General features: G+C 36.3%; 1 protein-coding gene across 5 annotated transcripts in view; it reads left to right on the top strand.

The window, feature by feature from the left end:
- Positions 1-12,824, top strand: part of MSR1 (macrophage scavenger receptor 1) — an 84,703-nt gene that overhangs the window by 36,861 nt on the left and 35,018 nt on the right. For all 5 annotated transcript variants that reach the window (XM_033226014.1, XM_033226006.1, XM_033225997.1 and 2 more), the window contains 2 exons: positions 5,444-5,524; positions 12,411-12,464. In XM_033226014.1, the coding sequence (XP_033081905.1) occupies positions 5,444-5,524; positions 12,411-12,464 (135 nt within the window). The remainder of the gene's footprint in view (positions 1-5,443; positions 5,525-12,410; positions 12,465-12,824) is intronic.

The following is a 12,824-nucleotide window of genomic DNA, read 5'->3' as shown; positions in this document are numbered from 1 at the left end:
CATGTATGGGGAGGATCGCTATTTTATTTATATCCTGCAGAGGGTGTGTATGTGTGTGTGTGTGTGTGTGTGTGTCTGTGTGTGTAAATGTTGAAATGTTGGTGGGGGGTAGTAACTGTTCTAGTAGCCTAATCATATAATGTACTAAAAGATAACCATTACTCATTATTTTTGAAGAAAATAAATGTTTCACCCAGAGTGACCAAATGGAATTGTTCATAAGTCTAGAGAGTGACATGTATATAATAGATAGCAAACAGTATAAGGCAGACCTAACCTTAGATCATATGTGAAGGGGAGTACAAAAATTATCTTTGCATCGAATAAATCATCTTCACATTTGCAAGCTATCTCATTTTTAAGACATAAAAACTCATACTAGTAGTGAGTTACGAATCACAAGCAAATTGGACTATATTTCTTATGTAGTATTTGGAATATATCTGTTTAAACTAATGAAATCTGAATGTACATATTGCTAACATATGGATGACATTTACCTTTGCTGACAGTCACTCTGTGCTTTACTAAGAGCAAAACTGTTTCAAATTGTTTTCCTCTAAGTTGTAATCTTGAAAGAAATATTTTAGAAAACGACAATAGAAGACACAGAAGAGAGAACATGAACTTTCATATTAGCCTTGGCTAGAAATGAAATATCCTGCATGCTGTTTGATGATAGGAAGTATATTGCAAGGTCTAATTATAACTAGAATGGTTTGTGTTACCAAAAAATGTCTAAATACCATGTACTTCATCTTATTTTTCTGTCTTTTGATTATATAAAAAGTTCTTCTTTCTGATCAATGTATTGACTAGCCCTGGTCACATCAGAAAAATAATTTTTGACAATGAAAAGCATGAACTTGATACCTACCTAAGCAGATATATGTATATGTGTGTATATATATAGTGTGTGTGTGTATGTGGCATATTATATGTGAAGATAGATGATACATCCAGGTACACATGTTTTATATTATGTATATAAAATAGCAATCCTCCCCATATATATAATATGCCAGGTCCGATGGTATTGGCATTGGTGTGCTTTTGAATGCCTTGCCAGGAAAGAACTTGTTTCAGGAAAGCCTTTCTACTTGACTAATGCTAAGCAGATACTAACAATGTTGCATTAATGTCATAAGCAGGGGAAATAATCAGTATTAAATCTGCTGCCAGTCTACTGTTGTCAAGGGTCTGTTAGCTCCTCCATACAAACTGCAATTGTCAGAGCTCTATAACTCAACCATAAAAGTTCAGTCTGGGCTACAGCTTGCCATACAATGCTTCATCTTGGGAAAATCTTCTGCAGCTGTTTCTGAACTATGAATATATGAAATAGAAGGATTTGTAAATTTCAGCTTGTGTCTTTGATTTTGTTTTTTTTTTTTTATTGTAAATTTACAATTTGTCATGGTTTAAATTTACAGGGTAAAAAGTGATGTCATAATTTGTTGCTTTTGGTACTGCTCATTTACACACATAGGCATTACCCAGTTCCTCATAAAAGACAGGTCGAGTTCCTGGGGGTAATCAAATGACTCTTTTAAGGTATCAGGTTACCATTTAGTTTGGTGCACTGCAAGAAAAGTATTCAAAATATCAGGCATCTTTCCTAATGAATTATTCCCTGATTACTTGCTACATTCTGTTCCTTTCTCCACCAGATTGTCTAACTGCCTCATATCTGATACTGAAATCAGGAAGCAAAGAGTATATGATGGACAATCATAGTAATTCTACTTTCTAAATTGAACAGGTTTATTACGTCCCCATCTGTACATCCATTTGAGCCTACTAAACTCAGCTTGACCAAATCAAATTCATCTAGACTCACCATCATGATGCAAATATCTGCAAAACCTAAATGGCTGTCCTAGTAGCCTCAAATAACTAATACATTAAATATAGTAGAATCATTACTGATATACTATGGTGGATATTATGTTTACTTATGCTTTATTCCCCAAATAAGAACAAATTTATTTTAGAGGACTATTTCCTTGAAAGCATGCTAGGGAGAATGGCCTATCACTTTTCACTCAAAAAATATGTGCTGAGCACTTTCTCCAGGCCTAGTGTTCTACAATACCCTGTAGAGTATGTGTAAACAGATACAGAATCTCTGAATTCACAGAGCTTCCAGGATGATAAGTAATAATATAAGTGAGGCAAATGTCATGATCAAGGATTTTTGATCTCACGTGCATTCATTTTAAGGGGCCAATTTTAGAGTTGTTTTCCCATGACAACAATGTTTTGAAGGAGAAACAACTTTCTTTTCTAAAAGAATCTCTGTGTGGGCCATCTAAGGAGCTGTTTATGTCCATATGATCAATAACAAGGTAGTTTGACCTGTAGGCATGGAAGGGGCTACCTACATGAGATGCCCTGGGAGGGAACTGAAGGCTCCTCTGACTGCAAACTTTTCATCATCAGCCAATACTATTTACTTTCCTTACATAGTCTGAATTTTCCACCATAGGAATCGTGTCTCCGGAAGAGAAAATAAGCTCATCTTAACCATGGATATTGGAAGAGAGGAACCATATTTTATTAATGTTTATATCCACATATATCTTTACCCTGGCCCACCCCTTCCCATAGGCTGTGGCCCAAGAAGGCCTCTCCCTCAGGCTTCAACACGGACAGGATCCCTAAATATACACCTGAGTAAGGAACATTGCCTGGCTCCAGGGTGTCCCTCTACGCCTGAGTGTTAAGAGCGGGTTTCTTCTGGAGGTAACAAATGGTGCCAATGAATCAAACAGAGTCACTGCTAACTGTGTACGTATCATTAAATAAAACTAAGTTTAGATGCCTTTACAACAGGCTGGTGAAAATGATGAGGATGAGGAGGAGGGGAGAGGAGAACAAGAAAAGCTAACATTTACAAAGTATTCATTACATGTCAGGCAATTTCTAAGTGTTTTACATGTATGAGCTCTTTTAATTATCACATCAGCCTGATGATGCAGCAAGAAATAATACACCCGTTTTACAGGTGCAATGCACAGGGAGGTTAAATGACTTACTCGAGGTCAGTCAGCAACTGGTAAGTGGCAAAGCTGGTATTTGAACCCCAATAGGCATGAGTGCAGAGTCCATGCCCTTAACCAGTCTGCTACGTTGCAGAAAGGAGCCAGAACAGAGCAGGACACCTAGGATGTGTGAATAATTATCAGACCAGCTTTACGTAAGTGATTTGATCACTGGGGTCTTATGGAACTATCTCTGTAAAATGATGGATTCTGATTGAATGATGTCTAATGTCTCTTGGAACATCCCATGGCTGAGAGTCCGTGTAATTGTACTTATATTGTCCATGAGTTAGAAGTAGGTGCCAGGCCCTTCCCATTGCCACAGATTATTGTAGAAAATTAGTCAGTTGCCTCCTGAAACCCTCAGGGAATCTGATCTTATGCAATAAAGCTCAACAACGGTGCTTATATTTTGGGGGCAACATTTTCAAACATCATTAAACAAACAAGTCACATAACTCCATAGGCCATATAGAGTATGCTTAACCATCTCCCAGAACAGAGCTCTATGACTGCCTGATTTCTATGCAAGTATCTCATATGCTTCATTTACAGATTTGTTTGTTCTCCCATTGAAAATGTACTTGATTTGTAGTTGAACAACCTTGATTTTTAGTTGAACAGCTATGTTCTGAGCATCACTGTAAGGTACTTGAGAAGTCAGCATTGGAGGGGCTTCTCTGATGCTCCTGTCTACAGCAGGCACCATGGCATTCTCTATTCCATTACCCAGTTTTTCTAAAATTATAACCCCCAAATTACTGTCTGTCTTTGCTACCTTTCTCACTATCTGTCTCGCATTGTTTCTCCACTCTGGAAGATCTGTTTGGATAAGGATATTTTTAACTCCAGGAATGTACTGAGACTAGTACAATATATATTTCTTGAATTAATGAAGGAAACAGTAAAAGTGTAGGTTACTTGTGAATGGCAGTCTACAAAGAGTAGGGGAATGTTTTCAAATTTTTTAAATTGGCAGAATTTACTGTCAGTGTTTTTATTTGTAAATTTGAATGACAGGTCTCAGTAACCACAAGTGCGGAAGTCTCACTACCTTGCTTACATAGTGAAGGAAGGTATAAATATTAATCAGCGTGTACTGAGAACAGATGTTAGGTCTTTGTTAGGCTGTGTACTATGAAGTCCAGCCAATATATACTACTTCGTAATTAAATTGAGTTGAAATGTCCTGACTTTACTAATATTTCTATACATAGTTTATCACTTTATTGCTTTGGGAGCAATCGTTCTAAACATAGTTTATCACTTTATTGCTTTGAAAGTTTGCTTAATTTCTGTTGGAATCAAAGGTTTATACTGGATTAATTAATATTTCTTACTATTAAGAATAATATACTTCTTAAACTGAGCGCTTCTTAGAGGGAAGTTAGCCCAGTTTTAGGTGTCTCTATTAATAAACCTCAAGAAAAGATTTTTAAAATGTATTTAATATATATATATAAGCGCTGTCTTCTGGAACTTATGAACTAAAAGTAATATTCCAAAATGCTGGTATTGGGCAAAGATGTGTAATCAATTTCTTACAGTGTGCCTCCCCAAGGAATCAAGTGAAACTGGGTGAATGAGATCTCTCCGAATTGATAATGACACAAAATAAGATGCCGAAACTATTACAATAGTTTATCAAGAACCACTGAACTCTAGGATAAAATATTTTATTTCACAGGAATATAACATTTTCTTTTGTATGCAGTTGTTATGATCACCATAGTAATATTGGGTAAAAAAATAGCCATTTTCAGTTTTAATTTAAGCATATAAAACCTTAGATTTGTTTCAGTATATAGTATATACTCGTAAGTAAATCTGTGTATCGTGTGTGTGTGTGTGTGTGTGTGTGTGTGTGTGTGTTTATTTACACTGGGATTACAATGAAATATGTAAGAAGAGGTCCATGATAGATAAAGTAATATATTTCAGAGCCAAGACACCAATTTATTTTATAAACACTCATTGATACTTTACATTGCTTGAGTTATATTTTTTTCTGAGGCGAATCTTAAGAATTCAATTTTCAGCTTATACATTTTAAAGTTGTCATTTCAGCTACAGCAAAATCCTGCCATTTGATGATTACTGGCTGACTACATAAGTCTTCTGGTTAAAACGCCAAGATCTGTTTTTTCTAATGTGCTTTTGTTTCTACTAACAATATGTTATTTTTTGAATAGCTGCAATGTGCTGAATGTACTAAGGTTTATATTTATTGCTTATATTATCTTTCAATGTCAAACATTAAATTTTGGGAAAGATACTATTCCTTCATTTGGAGATTCTCTAATTTCATATTCACTTATAAAACTAGATGTTTTCATTATGCTCTCAAGTCTGTATGAAAATGAATTATTACCTCCTTTTTTTCTTCATTAATAATGTAGGTCCTCCAGGTCTTAAAGGTGATCGGGGAGCAATTGGCTTTACTGGAAGTCGAGGACTCCCAGGATATGCTGGAAGGCCAGGTATTACGATAATGTGTATTTTCTTTATGGAATATGTAGAAGAAACACCAAATAATTTATATATATACATAATGTTATATATGTAGTATATATATTTTTTAAATTCTTGGATGATAGAAAGTGGTCATTGTGTGAATACTAGTATTCACATGCAGTTATTTTGTGGTCTAAAAATGATTTCTGAAATCACATTTTTGAAACTGACTTTTGTTCACCTGAGGAAAGTTTCTATATCCCAAAGGAAAATCATTTAAAAAACCACACAAGATTTATAAACTCTTCACAATAATAAATCATCACAAACAATGATATCCATCTTTGAACAAAGACAGTTGAAAGACTGGCAAAGAAAAAAAAAAGAAGCAAAGTATAAATACCCATTTAACTACAACTTTCCAGACTTTGTGAAGTTACAGTTAGCAAAATACAGAGAAGTCTGAAATCCTATCCTCTGCAAAATAAATTGTCTGCTATTATCTAGTAGTGCTTAATCATCAGGGTTGTTCAGCATTTTGAAATGTACACGCATGATGATATTATTTCCATCAGCTCTGCCAGTAGCCTAAGCTTGAATTGCAAACTTTGAACAGCAATTTTAGAAAGAGCTAGGCTTACTGTCTCCTAATTTCAAAGTGAATAATCATCAAGAGAATAGAGTCGGACCAAGTGCAGAGGTGAGCACCTGTAGCCCCAGCTATTTGAGACGCTGAGGCGGGAGGATTGCTTAGCTCAGGAGTTTGAGACGAGCCTGAGCCACATAGTGAGGGCCTGTCTCTAAAAAATAAGAAAAAGAAATAAAAGGAATAGGGTCCCTATCATTGAGGTATTTTAAAAATACATTTTATTTTTAGAACAGTTTTACATTTATAGAAAAACTACACAGAAAGCATAGTGAGTTCCCATAAACCACCCATGGTTTCCTCTTTTATGAACATCTTGCATTAGTGTGGTACATATGTAACCATTCATAAACCAACATTGATGTATCATTATTAACCAAAATCTATAATGTACATTAGTGGCCACTCTTTGTGTTGTACATTTAATATGTTTCAGCAGAGGTATAATGTCATGTATCCATCATTACAGTATTAGACAGAAGAGTTTCGCTGCCCGAAAGGTCCTCTGTGCTCCAACTCTGTTCCTCCCCACCACCATCTCTTGGCAGCCACTCATCTTTTGACTGACTCCGCAGTTTTGCCTTTTCCAGAATGTCGTGTAGTTGGAATCATACAGTATGTAGCCTTGTCAGATGGACTTCTTTCACTTAGCAGTATGAATGTAAGGTTTCTCTATATCTTTTCATGGTCTGATTGCTCATTTCTTTTTTTTTTTTTTTTAAGATGGAGTCTTGCTCTGTCACCCACGCTGAAGTGCAGTGGCATCATCTTGGCTCACTGCAAGCTCCGCCTCCCAGGTTCATGCCGTTCTCCCGCCTCAGCCTCCCAAGTAGCTGGGACTACAGGCTCCCACCACCACGCCCGGCTAGTTTTTTGTATATTTAGTAGAGACGGGGTTTCACCCTATTAGCCAGGACGGTCTCAATCTCCTGACCTCGTGATCCTCCCGCCTCAGCCTCCCAAAGTGCTGGGATTACAGGCATGAGTCACTGTGCCTGGTCACTCATTTCTTTGTATTACTCAATACTATTCCATTTGATGGATTTACCACAATTTGTTTATCCATTCATCTATTAAAGGACATTTTGGTTGCTTCGAAGTTTTAGGCTGGGCATGGTGACTCACACCTGTAATCCTAGAACTTTTAGAGGCCAAGGCAGGCAGATTACTGAGGTGGGTGGATTGCTTGAGATCAGCAGTTTGAGACCAGCCTGGCCAACATGGTGAAACCCTGTCTCTACCAAAAAATACAAAAATTAGCCAGGCATGGTGGTACATGCCTGTAATCCTAGCTATTCAGGAGGCTGAGGTGTGAGGATCACTTAAACCCGGGAGGCAGAGGTTTCAGTGAGCCGAGATCATGCCACTGTATTCCAGTCTGAGTGACAGAGTGAGACCCTGACTCAAAAAAAAAAAAAAAAAAAAAGTTTTAGATATTATGCATAAAGCAGCTATAAACATTAATGTGCTGGCTTTTGTGTGGACACAAGTTTACCTAGGAGTGTGATTGCTGGATCAAATGGTAAACATATGTTTAGCTTTGGAGAGGATTATTTCATTCATTCACCCAGTCCAAACAACTTGATGAGGGGTCACTGTGTGCTGGAGATAAATACAGCACAGCTGCTGTTCTTAAGGAGCTGGAGACAGAAAAAAATGCATAAGCAATTAGCTATAATGCCATGCGGTGAGTAAACAACCTTGGTGAGGTTGGACAAAATGCTGTATGGAAGTAGAGAGTATGGAGTGAATAATTCCATACCGTAAGAAAATATGTTACATAGAAAATAGTGTTTGTTAGTGCCAGACTAAAAGAGGCCTAGAATTTCTTTAGGTTTGTCTTTCTCAAACTATAGGAGGCATTGGAATCACCACGAGGATATGTTAAAACAGCTTACAGGACTCCACCCCAGAGTTTCTGTTGTGGTAGGTCTGGGATTGGGCTTGCATCCTCACCAGTTTCCAGGTGAAGGTGATGCTATTGGTCCAGGGACTATGTTTTGAAAACTATTATGTTTAGGTGGAAAAAAACAGCGGAGAAAAAGTAATCAAGCACAAAGGAAAACAAGGTCAGAGGTAATAAGTCCCTTGACAAAACATATCCTTAGGACATCACTTCTTATTAAAAGACACCAATCTGGTAGAGATGTGAGCAGCAGTGCTGGGTGCTGCTCTAGTTGTGCTGCAGACTAAAAGAAGGAACAATACAGTCTCTCCTCTACAAGAGTCTGAAGAAGGTGGTAAAATTAGAAATAAGTCCAATAATTGTCAAAAATGAAATATGTAAAAACAGGTGCATGATAGATAAAGTAATATATTTCAGAGCTAAGACGCCCATTTATGTTATAAACAGTCTTTGATACTTCACATTGCTTGAGCTGTAGTTTTTTAACAGCCTGGACTATGTGAATGACATCAAAAACGTTATCAGATTCTGAAGCAAAAAGTTCAAAAAGAACATCTTCCATCTATTTTCTTCTATTCTCCCTCCCACACTCCTTTTCTTCCCACCTTGCCCTTTCCTTCTACATGGATTAAGTACACACTGCTCATCGGGATACAGTGCTAGAAACAGGGAAATGGAAAGTAAATAAGACAGTCTACAACTGAAAAGATACACAAGCCTGAGAAGAGAAAGAGAAGACTTCATACTTTCTCCATGCATAGCAGATCTATAGAGTAGTGCATTTATAAGACCTGACATATTTACTTCAGAAAGTTTGGAGGATTTAATTGAAGTGAAACCTTGCATATCTTCAAAATCCGTAGAAGGCTCTGTTCTACCTTGTTCAACAAAGTAGAACTTTCAGCATGCAAGTAACGTGTTTCTGTCCATTTTGCTTCTTGAAGTTCATTCAAAGCCTGATTGTGTCCCTCAGGGTAAGTTATGGTAATTTTCAGAATTATCTAAAATATTAGACCATACACAGTTCATTTATTAATTCAACACATTTACTGAACATTTTCTCTGTGTGATTCATGGAGCTATCTACAGATGGTTGAACACATGAGTCTGAAGTTTTGAGGAGAGGCCAAAGATTAAAAGACAAGTTTAGCTATGATCATATAAATATTCTTCAGAACCCCTGATTTTAATAACATTTTATGGGTAGAGGGTGGGAAGGTACAAAGAGAAGAGGCTTAGCATAAAGCTTTAAGTAGTTCCAGAAGTACAGGCTGAGATGAACGCAGTAGCAAATGGAAGAGAAGTAGCCCAACTGAAGAAGAAAACCCAGAGAATAGAGCATGAAAAAAGACAAAGACAGAGTTTCAAAGGTGGTCAAGGAAGGTGAAGTCTACAAAAAGCTCTTTGCAACTGCTGCTTCGGGGATGTTGCCATTGTTCAGAGCAGATTCTGTGGGGTGGGGTGATAACCAGATTAGGGTATGTGGAGGAGGGAATGGTGGATAAGGGTTGGAGATGGCGTACAGCCAACTCTTGAGCTGCCTTGCTATGCAGAGGAGGAGGAAGAGATGCACTTTTAGTTCGTTTTGTTTGTTTCATTGTTTTTTTCTTTGAAGGAGGGATCTGAGTACCATTTAAATGCTTATGGAAAGATAAAATAGAGGAGGAGTGGCTGAAGACAGAGGAAAGCAGAGCAAAAAGATAGTGTAGGGTTAATGAGAGGGTATAAGGTGAGGAATTCAGGGACCAGGAAGATGCACTAGGCTTAGGAGACAGGATGATCACATTTAAAAATAGCTTAAAAAAACGGGAGGTGGAGAGGCGGGCTACAGCTGCAGAAAATTTGGTTACTATAATTAAGGCATGTATGCAAAAACATCTAACCTAGTATCTGGCTCATAGAAGAGACACTTAAAAATGCTTGACATCATGATGATGTTATTGAAGACACCTCCTCTTAGATTCTTTCAAGTTAGACTGTCCTCTTACATATGACCTGGTTCTTATTTTTGAATGGCTTTTAGAAATATAAGTTACCTTTTTTAAAAGAGTAATACATAGGACAGGAGATAGTTAACTCTAGATTTGGACCAAGCCCTTGCATTCATTTTTTACCAAAGGTATCATTCTGAGGGACCAATTCATTCCTCTCCTTTAGAAAGGATATTTTTGATATTTTCAAGTGTGAAAAAAAATTTCCAAGTATCATCGGTAAGGAAATCTCTGAATCATGTTAAAATGATACAAAACATTTGTTTATTTATAAGGAGATAAGGCATTTCATTTTACCATCTTTAAGAGGAAAAGTCACAGTGGTGTAAGAACAAAAGCAAAATAAAAGCATGAAAGTAATTTTTTATTTATCACAGAATCTGAGAGCTACAAGGGCCTTTCGTGAGTCAGTGCTCTGGCTTAAGCATGTCCTGAAATATCTAAGACAAGTTGCTGTGTGAAAATACTTCTAAGAACAATACATAGTTTCTTTCTCTTTTCTCATTGTGAAGATAATGTTGAAATAATGAAATTAAGCTTGCTTATTATGTTCTCTTTTATGAAAAGAATTGGAACTGATCAGTTACACTTTAACTCCTCCCTTCCCAAGTTTTTAACAGTTTCTTAGACCTTCTTCCTCTTAGACAATCTGAAAATTCAGTACTATATTTTATTAAAGCATGCTCTCAAAAAATAGGAAAGGTTTTGGGTGCTTTGTGGTAACAACGATTTTTGCCAATTTAACAGTACCTGAAACAACTCAGTTACAAGTAAGAAATGAATGTAATGATATGAAGTATAATCACATTATGCAAAGCAGTTAGAGAATTAGAAATTTGGTATTATGACCCTGATATAAAATGGCTGGCATTTCATTAAATCTTCAAAATACAATTTCAATTGGGAATAATTTTTACTCTTTAAGTGCCTCAAGTCTCGTGCTACTAATTATATACATTGTATTATATATATGTATTTTTTTAAGTTGGTAAATTAGGATCCAAAAATCTTCTCTAAGAAATACATGATGACACATGTTCAAAATAAAGCACAGATGAAGACAATGTAAACTAGAGAAATCAAAAAAAACATATAAACACTAAAATTATATATAATTGTACCATAAAAAATGAACTGAGATGACAAAGTTTTTCTCTCATTCCCTGAGAATAAAATCACAGAGAGAAGATTCCAGCTAAGCTTTAGGAGGTAAAGAATAGAAATAAGAAGAACTAGATCTTTTATGTGTATCTTTTATGGGCAAAGTGCGTAATGAACAGGCAACTCTACAATGGAAAGCATTATTTTTTTATTTCCTAGAAGAATAAACTTTAGCTCAGAAAGATTTAAAGATTTGTCCCAAGTCACATACCCAGTAAGTGGCAGAGCAAAATAATTCAACAGAAGGGTTTCTAAATTATTACTATTATTGTCTCGAAGTCTATGATTGTTAAACTACATCCTCTGAGCTCTAGGATGAAAAGTTTGAAGTTTCTCGATTTTGCTGGAGGGAATCAAAAACATATAAAAGATTTTGACTTAGAGACTGAGCACTCGGATCAGTTCTACATTTGTGTCAAGACAATAATTAGCAAGATCTGATTGTATCTTATGGTTGTTGGAAGAAAAATCACTAAGCAGGAACAGTGCCAATCTTATGAGATGAAATATCTTCTTGGTACTAAAGAAAGGTCTGCAGACCCGTTTAAAAATCAACAGTGAGTAAAGTAGCAACCCCTTGGCAAAGACCAAGATCTAGCAGTGTTTCCGCATCCATTTGAAGCCCTGACCCTCGTACAAAATATTTTTACCACACCCCTGTATAAATGAGATTTCACCAACCAAAGGTGATCACCCTAGAGATGAGAATGCTCCAAGGATCTTCCTACCTTCTCCATGACTAAGAATCTCAACACTCCCAGAAATTCCTTGGCAGCCCAGTTTTGGGGGATGGTACACTCTAAAGAAATGAAAGCCATAAATTGTAATGTGAATAGAAGAATGGGATGTGGGAGCTGATGGAAGGCACTGGACTTCCTGGGAGTGTGAGTAAGATCAGTCAAAGGAAGAGGAGAAAAGGACGATGAATAATTACAAAACAAGCTCCTTATTCTTCAGATTTGCTTGATTTAGGAAAATGGGGCATTTAGGGCCTTGTAAATAATTTGAAATATCACAATACTGAGTTCAGAATGGAGCTTCCTAAGTAATAACTATTATTATTATTAATGTCAATGCTATTATACATTTCAATATCTGTCAGTTCTTATACATTTATATTTTAATTACCTTGTGATGATCTGTCTGCAGTTAAAGCAAACATTGTGAATTGCCTTGATTAAAAACAAATTTTTTTTTGTTTTCTCAAGGAAATTCTGGACCAAAAGGCCAGAAAGGGGAAAAGGGGAGTGGAAACACACTAAGTAAGTACATAGTATTTTGTTTTCTTTGTGAATTCTTGTAATAAGTAAGTCTGTGATACTAGAGATCTGGGCTTGAGGCAAATGTTGAGAACTTCAGCACAGATCCATAGAGACTGTATGGAAGCCAAACATAATTTTTACAAATAAGCGTGCTAATTGGGGTAAAACAAATGCATTCTATTATACAACTCTTTCAATCTCATTATCCGTTTGTCTTGTTTTTCTGATGTACACTATTTTCTAAATATTCCACATAGAAAATTGTTCAATTTTCAAGTCAATTTCTATCCACTGAGGGAAAATCAAGCTTATGAGTAGAAACAATTACAACCTCCTTCCTTACTAAATGAACCCTTAAAT

Source organism: Trachypithecus francoisi, unplaced genomic scaffold, assembly GCF_009764315.1.
Source record: "Trachypithecus francoisi isolate TF-2019V2 unplaced genomic scaffold, Tfra_2.0 Contig01440, whole genome shotgun sequence".
Lineage (NCBI taxonomy): Eukaryota > Metazoa > Chordata > Mammalia > Primates > Cercopithecidae > Trachypithecus > Trachypithecus francoisi.
This window is presented reverse-complemented; position numbering and strand designations above follow the sequence as displayed.